The sequence below is a fragment of the Pantherophis guttatus genome, chromosome 4 (genome assembly GCF_059756535.1).
Source record: "Pantherophis guttatus breed Tessera chromosome 4, ASM5975653v1, whole genome shotgun sequence".
Classification (NCBI taxonomy): Eukaryota; Metazoa; Chordata; class Lepidosauria; order Squamata; family Colubridae; genus Pantherophis; species Pantherophis guttatus.
The window spans coordinates 48,525,515-48,542,384 of NC_142066.1; the positions used below are offsets into that span (position 1 = coordinate 48,525,515).

Genomic DNA, 16,870 nt, shown 5'->3' on the forward strand with positions numbered 1-16,870 from the left:
AAGAAAGATGGGGATTATATCATAGCTGAGTAAATAATCTACTGCTTTCTATTGGGGCATCATATTAAAATTTTCTTTTAGTTTTCTGGAAGTGCCAAGCTTTCACCTGCAGTTGAAGAAGAAGATGAATCTTAGTTTTTCCACCTTCTTTCTACTCTGGCATTCCTTATCTCCCCTCAGAAAACTGCCTTTGACTTTTTTAAAAAAACTGAACTTCATTTAGGTTACGGCATTCTCCCGATCACTTGCTAAAAAGCCCATGCCTGGGAAAAAAATTGTATATTCAGAGTCACAAAATCCCACGAAAATTTATGCAACAGGCAGTAGGGGATGCATTCAGATTAGACCAAATCCATGTTGTGTAATTATTCCAAGTCTTTCGTTCTGGCCTGATTTTTTAAGAAAGAAAAAAAAATAGAAAAAACATGAAGGTTATAAAGAGGTCAGCTGATAGAACAATAAAGTTATGCTGGATGCAACCAACAGGAATGTACAGATAGAACTCATTTATCAACCACAGTTAGACCAGAAACTTTGTCAGTAAGTGAAACTGAGATTGGGCTTGTGATTTTACTTCAGCTTTCTTTTCCTTTACAGGCCTGCAGTGGTTGTAAATGCTAGGAGTGGTCACCAAGTTGTTTTTTCATCACTGTTGTAACAGCGTATGGTCACTAAATGAGGCAGTGACTAAACAAGGACTGCCTGTATATCCTGCAGTCTTGAGGATGCCGATAAAATAATTATCTACCTCTGGGGCATAAATTACAAAGGAAATAATTTTTTAAAAAACTCTTAATTTCCAACTTTCAACAAGTTGACTGCTATCTCTTTGCTTTGGAAACTTCCAATAGAAATAAATGTATTTATTATTTATTCATTTGGTAAATGTATTTGGCCATCATTGCACATATGTGACCTTGGGCAACAAATAAAGTTTAAAAAGGGCACAACAAATAATACAAAACATACCAATAAAAAGGATTAAAACATTAAAAGATGAAAACATAAATGTTGGAAATGAAATCCAAACTGGTGATTTTTTTTCCCCCAGAGGCTGATGTCTATGTTACACATCATGCATCTCCAACCAGGTAGTACTATAAGTATCAGAAAAATTCCAAATGTTCAGAGAGAAGGATGACTACATGAGGACGAAATACTCTCCTGGCAAAGCACAAATTAATTAGGTTGAAAATGTGGGAATCTTGCCTAAGTTTTGAATTTGAAATTACATCAATATCAAACTTAGATCAAGGGAGGGAATTAAGAAGCTAATGATATTCCATCAAAACCCAGTGTGTATGTTCCTTTTTAAACAAATACTTATTTCTTAAACAAACTGCCTTACTTGGAAGACAGACTAGATGAGATTCTTTCAATTTACTCTCTCTTAGAACGTTTTGAGGGACACTTGCCTTCTCATTTGCAGGACCCATGAATATCTTCCAAGATCTTACCTATTTTATGTATAAATAAATGGAAATAAACTCAAGAGATGCTCATTTTACCAGTTCCTCTTCTTTTGACATTTTACATTCAGATGTACCATTTCTCTCACATCCTATACTTAAATATAATGTTTTCAATGGAGTATCGAAGAGGATAGGTAATATCCTAGTTATGCTATCTATGGGATAGGAGTCATTTAGGAATCCGATGTTAAGGTAGTTAAAACAGGCAGTTTATTTTTTATTACTAGTAGGTGGTGCGCACAAATATCTATACCCCTTAAAGGCTATTCATTCTAGTGTCATTTTGTTCCTAACGGAAATTTAGTCTTGAGTGGCAAAAGAAACAAAAGGTTGCAATCAAACGATTTAGCACACAAATGCAACCAAACCACCCAATTCTAATCACCCACGTTTCCCGGATGTCTCAGATTTCAATCCCCATCACACACACCCCCCTTCCTCCTCCGGCCGTCACCAGCTTGCAAAAGCTTTCTCAGCCGCGGCGCCCCCTCGCAACCTTACTCCACCAATTGTGGGCGGAGCTTGTCATTCCCCCCCCCCTCCCTTGCCCGCTGCTTCCTGGCGCGCGGATGTGGCGCGCGGCCGCGAAGGTGACCCGCCTGGCGGGAGGAGCTTGTTTGCCAACCATGCCCGGGCTGCAGAAAGCCAGGGCTTTCATGGCTTCGCCAGTAGGTTCCTTCTGTCGGCTTTTTTTCTCGCAGGTAAGCACAGAAGCCTGGAAAGTTTGCACCTTTTCCCTCTCCTTTCCTGCGCGCCAAAATCCGATGACTTTTCAGTTTGCGTTGCTTTTTTTTTTTCCCCCATACAGAGACCGAAATGCAATTTTTGAACATTTTCTTGAGATGTCCCTAGAGAAAGATAAGATATATGTGTAGTAGGGTAAGTGAGGCTGCTGCAGGCCTTCATATAGGAAAGGAGTGAGCACCAAATGATGTAGTGAGATTTATTTTTGACTCGTTTAACGTTTCAAAAATAAAAATACAGTAGGACAGTGTTTACTTCGGTATCCCCTGCATGGTAGAATGTGCAGGATTTTTCCTGTATTCGAGCATGGATTCTGCCTCTCATGCTCTAAAAGAATAGCTTTCATATAGGTCCAGCCTAAAGTGACATTCAAACTCTGATTTCCTAGAAGGGTGCCAGAGCAAACTTTCCTAGTTTACCGAATAGTTCTTAATGCCATATTCAGAATGGGCAAGTGATGAAATATATTTTACAATGTGTCAGTACAAACACAACCTCTTATGTACTTCTGTGTAGGATGACGCAAGTATGACAGGTCCGTTTGCATAATGTCATGTTGGCCACATTGCGGTTAGGAACAGACGCATATGATGGGGCCAAAGGCTAAAATGAGAAATGATACACCACAAAAGATAGTTCAAAAAATAAACAAGAGCACAGTTGGATGTGCCTTTCTCATACATGCGTTTTCAAAAGTGATTCTCACTGACTTCATTGTGGATATTCCTCACATAAGCTGAGAATTAATAAATAAATTCCTGACACAAGAGGAGGTAGTGATTCCTAGAGGAATAAATTGTAGTTGTGTAAAAAACAACAACACCTTTATATAAAAACCCTTGGAGTTTTGGTTCTTATAAAAGCACTTTTCCAAGAATGGAAAAAATGGGTCTCTGGTAATTGCTGAACTTGAACTTTGATCAACTCCTGACATAGGCAAGGGGGAGCGAGAATGTTGAAAGTTAGTTGTACTTCAGCAGTACAGGTAGTCCTCCAGATGCAACAGTTCGTTCAGTGACCGTTCAAAGTTACAATGGCACTGAAAAAAGTGGCATGACCATTTTTCACACTTATGACCATTGCTCTGAATCCCCATGGTCATGTGATTTACATTCAGATACTTGGCAACTGACTCACATTTATGACGGTTGCAGTCTCCTGGGGTCATATAATCCCCTTTTGCGACCTTCTGACAAGCAAAGTCAATGGAGAAGCCAGATTCACCCTACAATCATGTTGCTAACTTAACCACCACAGTGATTCCCTTAACAAATGCAGTAAGAAAAATCATAAAATAGGACAGAAATTCACTTATTTCTCACTTAGGAACATAAATTTTGGGCTCCATTATGGTTGTAAATCGACTATCTTTATCTAGGAGACCACAAATTTTCCACCTTTCCTTTAACAGAAGTTTATTTTATTATATATGCCTACAGCACTTCTTAATCCTAAAGGAAATCAATGCTGATGGTCCTTTGGAAGGAGAGATACTGAAGCTGAAGTGAAAATGCTCTGGCCACCAAATGAGAAGAAGGGACTCATTGGAAAAGGCCCTGATGTTGGGAAAGATTGAAGGCAAAAGGAGAAGGGGACAGCAGAGGATGAGATGGTTAGATAGTGTCATCGACACAGTGGTCCTGAGTTTGGGCAGAATTACAGAATTCACAGTGGAAGATAGGGAGGCCTGGCGTGGGAGTCGCAAAGATCCCAACACGACTTAACAACTGAACAACAAGCAGCCGCTTCAGCCTTCATATAGAAATCAAGCTGCTTAGGAAATCCTTGGTCCACATCCCAGGACTTTATGAGATAATTGGATATAGCAGCTAATATGCTGGATTAGTCCTCCCTTAGGCATGGAAGTCACCTAAGTGACTTGGGCCAATCATTTTTTCTCAGCCCGACCCACTCACAGGGGTGTTATAGGGAAAATCAGAGGAAATAATATACGCTGCCTTTACTTACACAAAATTAAGCGGTATATAAATCAAGAATAAAATGATTTGAGGATATCAAATCATTATGTGCCATATAAAAACAAAGCTCAAAATATATCCATTAAGGTAGTGTTTGACTTACAACCATTTGTTAGTGACCATTTAAAATTATAATGGCACTGAAAAAAAATGAATTGTGACCATTTTTCACACGACTATTGTAGCATCCCCATGGTCACATGATCAAAATTTAGACACTTGGCAATTGGCATGTATTGCAGGGTCCTGGGGTTATGTCAGGGGTGAAATTCAGCAGGTTCTAACAGGTTCTGGAGAATCGGTAGAGGAAATTTTGAGTAGTTCACAGAACTGGCAAATACCACCTCTGGCTGGCCCCAGAGAGGGGTGGGAATGGAAATTTTGCAATATCCTTCCCCCAGGAGGAGAGGGAATGGAGATTTTGCAGTATCCTTCCCCTGCCATGCCCACCAAGCCACGCCCACAGAACCGGTAGAGAAAAAATTTGGATTTCACCCCTGGGTTATGTGATCACCTTTTGTGACCTTCTGTCGAAGTCAGTGGGGAAATCAGACTCACCTAACAACCATTAAGTAACTTAACAACTGCAGTGATTCACTTAACAACTGGCAAGAAAGGTTGTAAAATGGGGCAAAATGCACTTAACTGTCTTGCTTAGCAAAAGAAATAAATTGTGATAATAAGTCGAGAACTTCTGTATTTAGTTAGAAAAATATAACAATCAGTTCTTGAATGCACCAGAAGATGACTTTGGAAGTGAATATTTAAGGTAGAATTATATTCACCTACTCATTTTTCTTTGAAGGTACTTTTCCTCAAGTACCTTTGCTCTGCTGTATTCAATTGGTACATTTCCTCAGAAAGTAGTGAAAGAGAAAATAAAAACCTGTGCTTCTCCCTATTTTCATGCCTTGAACTTTTTACCTAATAAAAGGATAGCATTAGTTAATCAGATGTCTCTTTTTTTTTTTTCATAAAGCCAATGCTTTCTTGTTTGCCTGCCTGCAGATAAGAAGCTGCTCAGCAATTTCAGTCTCATCAGCCAAGCCAGTGATTGCAGCCAAAGAACCTTTTCCAGTGGACTTAATAGCAGAGAAACGCTACGCCTGGTGTGCTTGTGGACATAGCCAAAAGCAGGTAGCCTTCCAGCATTTCTTCAAGATTCTTTTATCTTCATTTTGGTCCAAACTTGGGAGTCCAGTGTCTTAATAAAACTGGCAAGAAGGTCAATCCAGTTTTGCAGTAGTACTTTGGCTGAGTTTGAAGAAGCCAGTTCTCTTTTTGCTAATGCAAAAAGTTTTGAAACTGTTCAACACATACAAACTTTTAAAAAATTGCAAAACAAACTTGCCTCTTCAGGCTTAACTAAGTCCCAGTTGCTCAGGCTAGGATGTTTTTGTAATCTGAGCAAAACTGCAACTATAAAATCCATAGACAGACAATGCTGTCTTTTGTTAGGCTTGTTTACAATCTTGGTTCTGTTTGTATCTTAACAGCCCTTCTGTGATGGAACCCATAAGAAAAGTGCCCCAGAAATGTCTCCCCTGAGATTCACAGCTGGAGAATCAAAAAAGGCCTGGTTATGTGGGTGTAAATATACCAAGAACCCTCCCTACTGTGATGGTACCCATAAAAAAGATTTTGTGCAAAAGACTGACCTTCATTCTCAGCCACAGGTATAATGGAAGACCATTGTGGAAATGAAAGAAGTGACAGAACTCATCAGGAAATCAGACCTGGGGTTAATGCTTCAGGACATCCTACTGTGCAAACCTTATTAAAGTTAATGGGAGCCCATGGACCCTCGCAAACGTGTATTCATGTTGGTAAAGGTTGGACACGAAAATGAGCATTATATCCCTCTTGCCTTGGTGAATTCTCACAGTGTGTGTGTGTGTGTGTGTGTTTGTGTGTTCAGTGTTTCACTTGCTTTATCCCTACTCCTTTAAAATCAATCCTACTGCAAGTCTTCTATTTGACAATTTGCTGCTAATAAGGTCAGTGCTCAAAAATTGATTCATTAGAACAAATATTTTACTTTGCTACCAAAGGGGCCACAGAGCCACAAGCACTTCCCACTTTGTAGCCCTCAGCTCTCGCTGACTATGACTACTGAAACTAATAGTACTTGCCCATTGCCACTTTGAGACTTCAAACAGAAAACCATTTGTAGTTAATATGTGGAATACTAATTAAAAAGTAGGTAAGTCCTATAAACTGAGCAGCAGTTATAGCTAAACCATATTTTATGGAAGATCTGTTCTAAGATAAGACGGGTGTCAAACTGGCAGCCAGCGGGCCAGATGGATCATGTGCAGGTCCCCGCCCACCCCTGCTCCGCAAGGGGGAAAAACATCGCAATACATCACATGATGGCAACATGATACCGCGAGTTTGACACCCATGAGATAAAATAACATGTCATCATTTTTTCCTGTGAACACACTGGCATATATAATTGTCAACTACTATTAAAATGTTATATTAGTAAATATTTACTAACAGGCAGAATAACGGAAACTTAATGCATATGGCTTTGGGTAGTTTGTAATAAGCAACCCAGTTTTACGTTTGATTTTGACACTTAATGCAAAAACGCACAATTATTTTCTCTCTGAGAGATACAAATTTTATTTTTCTCTTTTAATTTTCCTCCCTAGTTCTGCATTTTACATACTTCTAGGGAACTCTGAACAAAGATTCCCTCATCTTCCAGGATATTATCACTTGGACTTCCTCAGAATAGGGAATTGCCATTTTTGGCACAAGTGATAGTTTTTCTGCTGTGCTTAAGCAGTTACGCCATCCGAGTAGGAGTCAGCTTGGTGGCGTCATCTCTGCTGCAATTAAACTCAACCTTGTCAGCAATTCCTGTCTTAGGCAATCACTTTCCTCTACCCAGGCAACTCAGTTATAAAATCTGCTTTCAGTAGATTTTATATCTACTGAGATCAGAATTAGATTGCATCACTGCTTATATAACGGCTAGGGTTCCTATATGACTAGCCTAGACTAATAGTTGCAGCTTCTCAATTATGCATATTTTTTGGAGTATAAGACGCACTTCCCCCCCCCCCCCAAAAAAAAAGTGGGTGGAAATGTCTGTGCATCTTATACTCCGAATATTCCGGTGGGGAAGGGGGGTTGGTGCAGCGCTGATCAGCTGTTCTAGAACAGGTGGCAGCAGCAAATGGGCCGCGCCGAACGGGCTGTGATGGCAGCAAACACATCAGATGAATGCTGGCAGGCAGAGGCAGATTTTTTTCCCCCTTGTTTTCCTCCCCAAAAGCTAGGTGCGTTTTATAGTCCAGAGCGTCTTATAGTCCGAAAAATATGGTACTTAATAGCAGCCTTGTGCTAAATGCTGCTGCTGTTCACAAAAGCTTCTACTCTTTTAGAATTTTGAGTTAGAAGAAAGGCTGGCTCACAAGGAACAAGTTTTGATCAACTTGCTCATTCTAGGGAAGTCTTCTTGTGAGCTACTAAAAAAAAAAATGCATTGCTCTCCCCTGTTTTTATTCTATTTTCAATAAATTCTAGAGTAGTTTGAATTAATCTGAAAGGAGAGTAGTTACTTCAAGGAAAGAAACAAAAGATTGATCCCATGTGACCTAGAAGAGGAGAGACGCTTAACAAAAGAAAGGGAGAGTCTAGGAACTTACACTGTAAATGCCACTGAAGGGGAAAAAGAAGTTGTGCTTAGCTAGCTCTGTTTTCCTTATATTTCAAGAAATTATTCCGTGAGCCAATAAATATACCACTTCTTTAAAAAAAACCTAAAGTATATAAAAAAACCCATCTTCTTCTGTTTCAAAAATAATTAAAAATTCCATTATAATATCTGGTTTTCAGTCATGGTCAGGGGTCTCCACTGTAACAAAGAGTCATCTTTACAATAGCATAATTAAATAACCAATAATTTAATTTCATTGTAAATAAGATAGAAGAATCGTTTAAATAATGTGCACCTTTGAGAGTTGTTCTTGTTTTTTTGCAAGGTAAATAGGCATAAATAGTAACGTTCATGAACAGTATAGTAACAGAATAGTAACATCCAAGAAATAATACAGATGTGGGCAAAAAGAAGACTGTTCTATGAGATCAGGACTCAAATGTCAGTATTTCCAAGACCATTGTCACGTGCAGTGAATTGCCTGGTGTGGCTGGGCTGCCGTTTGAGTGCTGTATAGCTTCTCTGCTCTCTGTTCAAAGGCCGAGGCCATCTGCTTCACTACTTGATTGAAGAAAAGATTAGCCAGCTGCGAATGGAGGGTGGACTTGAATTCGAAGGAGACCTGCAAACGAGGTGAAATAAATTTGTGTTAAGTAGACACCTAGACACCTATATATTACAGGTAGTCCTCAACTTAATGTCCACAACTGAGCCCAAAATGTATGTTGCTAAGTGAGAAATTTGTTAAGTGAATTTTGCCACATTTTATGACTTCTGTTACCACATTTGTTAAGTGAATCACTGCAGTTGTTAAATTAGTAACACGGTTGTTAAGTGAATCTGGCTTCCCCATTGACTTTGCTTGTCAGAAGGTCAAAAAAAGGGATCACATGACCATCATAAATATGAATCATTTGCCAAACATCCAAATATAAATCACATGTCCATGGGGATGCTGTGATGGTCATAAGTGTGAAAAATGGTCAAGTCACTCTTTCAGTGCCATTGTAACTTCGAATGGTCACTAAGTGGACTGTTGTAAGTCAAGGATTACCTGTATAAGATTCCTCATGATTGACCACATCTATGCCTGCTTAAATAAATGCATGATAGTACCAGGACATTGGTACCACAAAACCTGAACATGAAAGTGAACTGATCAATCAGTGACAGATTTACAGTGCTGCAATAATTTAGAGTATACACGAACCTTTGTACTTGTGATAAAACTGGACTTTGCCAATTTGCACATTCTTGCCCCATATTCTGTTGGTTTTGGAGTCACTCCCCTTTCTCTATCAGGAACTAGTAAATGAAAGGTACTTACATAAAATTTGAGTGTGCAGGAATCCAGCCGTCCAGTGTTTCCTGGCTTAAATTGCCACAGTGTCTCCAGATGCCGAAATAACCGCCCATCTTTACTCACAGCCTGAAAGATAGATAAATCAGCAAAATTAATGCCTGCTTGCTTAAACTTAAACGGGAAAAAATAGCTTGCATTTGGCAATCCTTTTGCTGGAGCTATAAGATTAATTTGGTGGTCACTGAACTCAGGCAGAATGTGGCCATTAAAGCTAGCATCCAAGAAACTTTCTTTTCCCATTATATTCATTCAGAGTGATGAAAGAGAATTTGCTCTAGAAATTATTTAAAGCAACAGAAATTCGGGGAAGTTCTCACTAGTGCATTTATTGAATGAACCAAAAGATGAGCAGTGTCCTGAATTGTTTTCCTGCACCCTGCAGCTATCTTGGCTACAAAATTCCAAAGGAAAATTTCAGTAAGAAATGTCCATAATGGGGAATAGCTTAAAAGACTCCTGTACTAGACAAACTTGGAGAGTTTTCTTTTCCAGTGAAGAAAGTCAGAGAAACTCTCCACCTGATTTGTGTCCAGAAACACGATGGATAATTAGAGCAGTTTTCAGATATGAAGTCTTCAACACCCAAAATTCCAAGCAAATATGGCCATTGATGGATTTGGAGAATTCAGTTCTACTCAGCTGAGGGTGCCAAGGCTCAGGAAGGCACACAGGATGCCCGTGTAACAAAAACTTTTTTGTTACAAAATATATATTGCCTGCAATATATATGGGAAAGGTAGAGGGGGACCGGAATCACTTGAGAACTGAATACTCTTGACTTACGACCCAACTATGACACTATCAATTGAACCAAACAAAATAGCTGAACTTTTGAATACATATGGTATCATGACTTAATAGAATTTCACATATACATTTTGTTACATTTTTATTTTTTATTTAATAGATTTGTATGGCTTCTCACCTTGTAAACCAATTCTGGGTAGCAAACATTTTTAAAAAAAAAAAAAAACTATAGACCAAGCAATAAGAGAGCAAAAAGGAACACCCAATGGCAACTGGGGAAACTACTAACCAACCCATCTGGCTTTAACTAATCAATTAATATCCATGCCTGAAAGAATAGCCACAACCTAAAGGCATTCTGAAAGGCCCACAGAATTTGGGGAGGGGGGCGCTGACCCAATGTCAAGTGATACACATTTCTTGATTAGGGTTCAGTATTAGTATCATATCCCCTCTAGAGGCAAAACAACACTGGAATTTGTGTTTTCAGATAAAGGATTTGGATAACAAAAATATTTTTTTTTAAATAATGAATATGGAGACCAGCATTCTCTAACTAGATACTGTTCACATACATTAGACTATGTTGATGCTATGGTTATAGCATCAGCATATTTTGAAGCTAGCAGGTTATGCTCAGTTATAGCAAATCTTCATGTGGGGAAATATTAAAAACCTTGGTATCAATGTTTTTTAAAAAAGGGAACCCAACTTTGGTCTTGATGACTTAGCTGAAGTTTGTCACATATCAGCTGATAAGTTGTTGCAACACCAGTGTTCTTTCTGAAAGGACAATGACATAATACAATTTCTCCCAGAGAGAGCAGTGCCCAAGAAAAGGGAAATGAGCCATAAGCAGCAGCTACAACAGTTCAAACCAGATTTAAGTTGGGTTAACAATATTATGACTCAGGTACAATCTGGGGAGTGGTCAAAAAAGTCAAGATGACAGCCACACAATTGAAACACACAACTGGTTGATCCACAAAATGGCTGACCACATTTCAGTCTGGTAAGATGTTCTGAATCCAAATAAGTGTATTAATTTCAAGTTCAAAGTGTCATTACAGCCCAGAAAATTGGGTTAACTGAATAAACCATGGATAAATAATTTGGGGGTTAGCGTGTCTTGTGAATGTGTCCAGTTTCTGGAAAAACAAACCACTCAATTTGTAACTAGATTTAAACCATCTGAATATCATGCATTACCCGGATCTGGCAGTGAGGCACTGAAGAGATCTCCGAGACATAGCGCTCAACCACAGGAGGAAATCCCACTTCCAGTTCAGCCTGGGAGATTTCTTTGTGATGGGAAATTATGCGGGAGCAGTTGCACCAGGGAACAAAGAGCTGGTAGCTGCCAACATCGGCTATAATGTCATACATCTGGTCAACAGAGTACCTGCATGAACAGAAGTAACGGGGATGGTGAGCAAAAACCATCAATTAGCATTTAAAGACAAAGATACCTTAGGAAAGCCTAAACACTTGCATCAAGTGAAGTTACCCTCCAAACTTTTATTAGCATTGCTCAAGTTTTAGCTATGTATAAATGTGAAGTCTATATCTGAAATATTACCCAGTTTTGATCATTGCTTCTCAAACAGATATGAAAAGATCAAAAGAGCCGTGAAAACAAGCATTTCAGGTTGAGGCAAAGTTCCTTTTATTTGGTAGATGAAAATAAGGTGCTTTCCCACCAATTTTTGGTAGGACAATCTCAGGATGTAAGAAATGTGTATATATGGGCCACATCTGCTTAGTAAATTATGAAAATACAGCCATTTGGTCTTCGGTCTGATCATTCATAGTTCTTATATTTTTAATATATAAGAAGTAATCAATAATAAATCAATAAAAGTAATCAATAAAAGGATGCTTCTAAAGACGTAGATCTGAGAATACCGTGTTTCCCCGAAAATAAGACCCTGTTTTATATTTTTTTGAACCCTGAAATAAGTGCTTGGCCTTATTGCACTCAAAAGCCCGATTGGGCTTATTATCAGGGAATGTCTTATTTTGGGGGGAAATAGAGTTCAGAACTATATCCGGAATGATCTAAATATACGATTACATATTACCAAATGTTTCAAAGTAGATCCAAATCCTAAACTCAAATGGAAAAGCAATCAGGAGATACTGCTACCAGACAACTGGATAATGATATTTCATTAAGTGAGATCTCAATACTGCTATTCCACCAAATGAGACCTCAACCAGGATTTGGCTTACAATCATGGTTAGAACTGAGCTACTCACGGGAGTTGACGGATTTCAGTGTATTCCATGCGCTTGGTAGCAAATAGAGGAGCTGCAAGATTGAGGAAGGGCCGGACCTGCTTTCTCATAATTGATTTGGAGTCCAGGAAAGAGCAGGAATTCATAATTAGAGGACCAATGAACTTACTAGAGCTTAAACATCTCCAGTGAAGCATAGTGGGAATGATCCTGTAGAAAAGAGAAAAGGAGACATCAAAGAGGCAAAGCTTAGAAGAGGGAATGGTGAGCTTCCTTATTTCTCATCTGAAGGCAGATTGATAAGAGCTTCCCTTAGGACTAACGATAGTTGGCAAACAATCCTCAACCTTCTCTAAGTCTTAAGATCATAAAGATTCCAGAATTCCCAGATAATCGATAGCTACACCAAGCAACAACTACTAGCCAATCTTAACTAATTCAAGGGAAAGGAAGGGAAGGGAAGTGGGAAGGATCTTAGATTCTCTTAGAATTTAAGAGTAAAATCTTGGAAGAAAGGATGAAAACCTACTCCTATAACACTGCTAGGAAAATTATATGGATGTATTTGTATTGTTTAGTTGTCAAACTTGATTGTGACTATTCCTTTTTTTATTTGAAACACATTTAAAGGGCATTGATAATGCTTCTCTGAATAATTGGCAACTCCAGAAAAGAAAAATGGTCAATTTTGACCCTCATTGAATCCTTTTTTCCCATTTCCAATAGTGCATTTGTATATTTAAGAGCTGTTTAGGAAATTTGGTTTTATTTTGCTCCCTATACTTGTTTTTATCTCTTTTTTATGTTTTTATTTTTATTCTGCTACAAGTAGAATTAGCTTTGTTATGGGAATTACTCAAAGATTTAATTGTTTGGCAGTACATAAATAAACCAAGTTAATTTTGCAGTTTAATCTAGAATCAATAAATAATTCCCACTGAATTTAGTGCAGCTTAATTCAGAGTAGATTTTCTCCTGAGGTATGTATGATCATCTTACTGTGAAGAATGAGGGATTCAAAATGCCTATTTTTATTAAGTTACATCAATTCCAAGTATTAAATATATTTTATTATTAAATTATATTAAATAATTTAACAAACTGGCTATTAAATCCATTACACTGAATGAATTATTTTACTGATTATCACACTAAGCAAAAGTATTCCTAAACCTCAGATGTTAATTAAATGAAACTCACAATGCCCGCATTCATTTTCATTATTGGAAATAAATTATATAGCTTGTTCAAAAATCACTTTTAATGTGGTTTAGTTTTAAGTAGATATGCTAGGTATGAAGGTTCACTGAAGTGATACCTAAGAATCTTTCACTTGTTACTCTGCAGAAATAAATCCACGGGATTGGGTGGCACCATTCCCAGGTGCTCTTCTTTCAACTGCTTTAAGTTATGTATTAAACATCTTGGGCAAACTGAAATGATGCTGTGGCCGTCAGAAAAAAATGGATTCTCGTGTCTTGTTACTGCTTTAGCAAGCATTAATGCTTGCTTTAATATAAAAAAAAAAGAGTTGGCAGCTTTCACATAAACCCGCTCAGCTTAAATGAATCACTTTTCTACGGCATCCCCACAACCCGCCAATAAAATAGCCCAGATCTAGCCCGGTTTAACATATCGTGTGAATCCAGCCCATCAGTCTCCGACCGTGGGACCGCCTGGCAGCCGGTTTCGCCCGCCGCGGAGGCCCAGATTCGGTTTGGGGAGAAAGGAAACCGGCAGCAAGACAAGGAAAGACAGGACCTCCCGATCATCGGGACTCATTTCTTCCTCTGGCACACGCTCTTACCTTGCATCCCTTGGAAAGCGCGGACGCAACCCGCTCCCGAAAAGTCCCCGAAAGGCATCCAAACTCTTGCTAAGGTGCCTGGTTCCAGCCATCGCTCAAATGTGCTATCCAAGCGCCAACGATTCCGAATGAACCGGCGAAAGACCAGATCTCCGCCCCCGTCTCCTCCCCTTTACACCCTTCCAGGCTCGCCCGATACGCCCACAGCGGCCAGGCTGGTGGTTTTTGATTTTAAAGAGAATGAGCTCCATTATTCTTTACAAAGATAGGAAGTATTTCCAATCCCCCATTTCTGATTTTAAAAGACTTTTTAACATCGAAGGGCGAGCTAGGATCGTATAGCCTGCTCTGATGAAATCTGGTTAGCAGTTTGTAGCCAAGAGTAACTTTGATGGTGAAGGTTTAATTCTCCGAGCTGGTGGATTGGCTTCCGAACGTCTCCTTACCAGGCTAAGTAACGTCTTCAGCGGAGTTAAGGGGAATTTAGGGAGTTTTCCCCTAAACGCCGCTGAGGATGTGTCCTAGTTTGGCAACCCACCAGCTCTCAGAACGAACCTTCACCGTCCCTCATCCTACACCCGAGCTACAGATATTCGCCACTATTGCAAGAGTAACTATCTGCACCGCACAGTATTCGTTTGAGTGTTTTAACCTTGATTTCACCGAAGTAGCAAGTTGGTAGATTCAGACAAGCACTAAACTACAACAAAATTATCCAAGCTGAAACCTTAACCCCTTACAGCACATTGTGCAAAGGCTGCTTTGTGAAGATCGAATCGATATGGTTAGTTTTGCTTGCAGTCGTTTCTTTCTTTACCCAAACTAGTAAGAGCTAGTAAGGAGTGCAATTTGCGGTCAGTTTATATTCTGGTGGCTTGTCTGTCAGTGTTAGGGGTGGGGGTGTCTTAGAGATTCTTTTTGTTGGGCTGTTTGCTGTTGACTTCATTAGCAGTTTTTGATTAGGGTTTTTTGTTTGTTTGTTTGATTGTTGGTCTGATGTTAACCTTGGAGTGAATCTGTGCTAATCTGGGTGGTGATTGCTGGTGGAGAGGGGCTTGGGTCTTTTTGTTCCTTTTGGGGCTGGGTAATGGTCTATATATGTTGTTAATGTCTGTGCGTCTATTGATGGCTGATTTGTCAGAGTGGCAGGCTTCTAGAAATTCCCTGGCATTTTTGGACTTATCTTAGTCTAGGATGGTCACATTTTTCCAACTGAAATTATGGTTAAATCTGCCTATATGTTGAATAGAATAGAATAGAATAGAATAGAATAGAATAGAATAGAATAGAATAGAATAGAATAGAATAGAATAGAATAGAATAATAGAACAGAATAGAATAGAATAGAATAACTTTAATGTCACATTGAATGTACACTAATTGGTATACATTAAAATGAAATTTCATTGCATTCAGCTCTCAAAAAGTTACCACCTCCAATATACGCTAGATAAACCTGACAAAATAAATAAATACAAATTTATGCTTATGTTCATGGATGTGTTCTGTCAGTCTTCTGCCTGTTTGTCCTACATAGTGGTTGTTGGCAGTCCTTACATTGTATGTTGTAGATGACTCCTGTTTTTTCTTCTAGGGTTGTGGGGTCTTTTGTTCTGCTTAGAGTGTTTTGAAGGACTTTAGTTGGCTTCTGTGCTGTGCTGATACCATGTAATCTGTTGGTGGTTTCTGAGATATTCTTGATGTATGGCAGTGTAATTCTTTTTAGAGTTTGTGTTGGTTGTGCTGTATTAGTTTGAGTGGTCAGAGACTTTGATCAAGTTGCATGGATATCCTTTTTGTTGGAATATGTTGTATAGATACTCTATTTCCTTTTTCTGCTGTTCCAGGTTGCTGCAGTGTGTTTGGGCTTGTTTAAATAAAATCCTTACACACATAGCTTCTCTTGTGGGAAGTTGGGCTGTTACTTTGGTAGTGGAGCACCTGGTTAGTATGGATGGTTTTTTAGTAGACTTGTGTTTCTAGTTTGCCACTGTGGTCTCTGCAGAACAGAGTGTCCAGAAAGGGAAGAGAAGGCTAGATAAGAGCACCAACGACCCCTCATGTCAACCTTGAACTACAAATATTCTCCTTTACGGGTTAGTTTATGGTTCGGTGGGCCAAGCAAATCCACCAAATTGTCAATTCAGTAAACCATGGTTAGATCTGAACACAGCAATAAAAAGCAAAATTAGCACTATTGCTAATGAAGGGAAATAACAGAAACAAAAGCAAAACTTGCATGATGGGAAAAGAGTTATTGAACAAATACAGGAATTATAAAATACTGCTATATCACTACCAAAAATGTTAAGTTGCCAAGAACTGTTAATTAGGTAAGAGTGGTAGAGTGTGATAGGAAAGGGGATAGTGGATAAATGGGTCTGGTTTCTAAGTCAAATGTGTAATGACACAAGTGGAGGGCCTGTAGCCTCCCAAATTATGCCTAATTCCATAGCTGGAGTCTGAGCAATCATGAAGGATGTCAAAGAGCTCAGGTCCAGAATATTAAAAATTTTCAGATTTAGATGGAATATGTGAGTAGGCTACAGACTTGCAAATCGGATCTTATTAAATGCAAGGGGGAGTTGGAGTCTTAGACTGCATTAATAAGGCAAGAGGAAGCAAGTTTTCCTTTGTCTTGGGGGGAATTTAAACAGCTGCAGTTAAAACCAGGCTAGTTCCTCTTTCTGAGCAAAATCTAAGTGGAGAAAAGAGAGGGAGTGAATTAGGCTGTTTATTTTCAAAAGCTTGAGTGTTTAGTCCAGTAGGCTAAAACGAGCAAGGAAGACAGGTAGGAATGGGTGGGTGTGAAAGATGCAAGTGTTTCCAAAATGCTTTTAGAAGGAA

General features: G+C 38.9%; 2 protein-coding genes across 2 annotated transcripts; one reads left to right on the forward strand and one right to left on the reverse strand.

Annotated features, from left to right (window-relative positions):
* The first annotated feature begins 2,020 nt into the window (after positions 1-2,020).
* CISD3 (CDGSH iron sulfur domain 3) lies at positions 2,021-5,994 on the forward strand. The gene is made up of 3 exons (XM_034416560.3): positions 2,021-2,173; positions 5,204-5,332; positions 5,692-5,994. Exons 1-3 carry the CDS (start codon positions 2,042-2,044, stop codon positions 5,875-5,877), a joined length of 447 nt encoding a protein of 148 aa, XP_034272451.2. The 5' UTR covers positions 2,021-2,041; the 3' UTR covers positions 5,878-5,994.
* A 2,102-nt stretch (positions 5,995-8,096) lies between these two features.
* On the reverse strand, positions 8,097-14,148 carry LOC117665013 (coenzyme Q-binding protein COQ10 homolog B, mitochondrial-like). The gene is made up of 5 exons (XM_034416546.3): positions 14,024-14,148; positions 12,238-12,426; positions 11,188-11,380; positions 9,196-9,297; positions 8,097-8,490 (listed from the first exon to the last, which is right to left on the reverse strand). The coding sequence occupies exons 1-5, from the start codon at positions 14,113-14,115 to the stop codon at positions 8,332-8,334; spliced, it is 735 nt and encodes a 244-aa protein (XP_034272437.1). The 5' UTR covers positions 14,116-14,148; the 3' UTR covers positions 8,097-8,331.
* Positions 14,149-16,870: the final 2,722 nt, after the last annotated feature.

Coding starts and splice junctions, on each gene's coding strand:
- CISD3 (XM_034416560.3), top strand. CDS start 2,042: ATGTGGCGCGCGGCCGCGAAGGTGACCCGCCTGGCGGGAGGAGCTTGT. Junction 2,174..5,203: donor GTCGGCTTTTTTTCTCGCAG/GTAAGCACAGAA, acceptor GCCTGCCTGCAG/ATAAGAAGCTGCTCAGCAAT. Junction 5,333..5,691: donor GTGGACATAGCCAAAAGCAG/GTAGCCTTCCAG, acceptor GTATCTTAACAG/CCCTTCTGTGATGGAACCCA.
- LOC117665013 (XM_034416546.3), bottom strand. CDS start 14,115: ATGGCTGGAACCAGGCACCTTAGCAAGAGTTTGGATGCCTTTCGGGGA. Junction 12,427..14,023: donor CGCTTTCCAAGGGATGCAAG/GTAAGAGCGTGT, acceptor TCTTTTCTACAG/GATCATTCCCACTATGCTTC. Junction 11,381..12,237: donor ACTGAAATCCGTCAACTCCC/GTGAGTAGCTCA, acceptor CTGTTCATGCAG/GTACTCTGTTGACCAGATGT.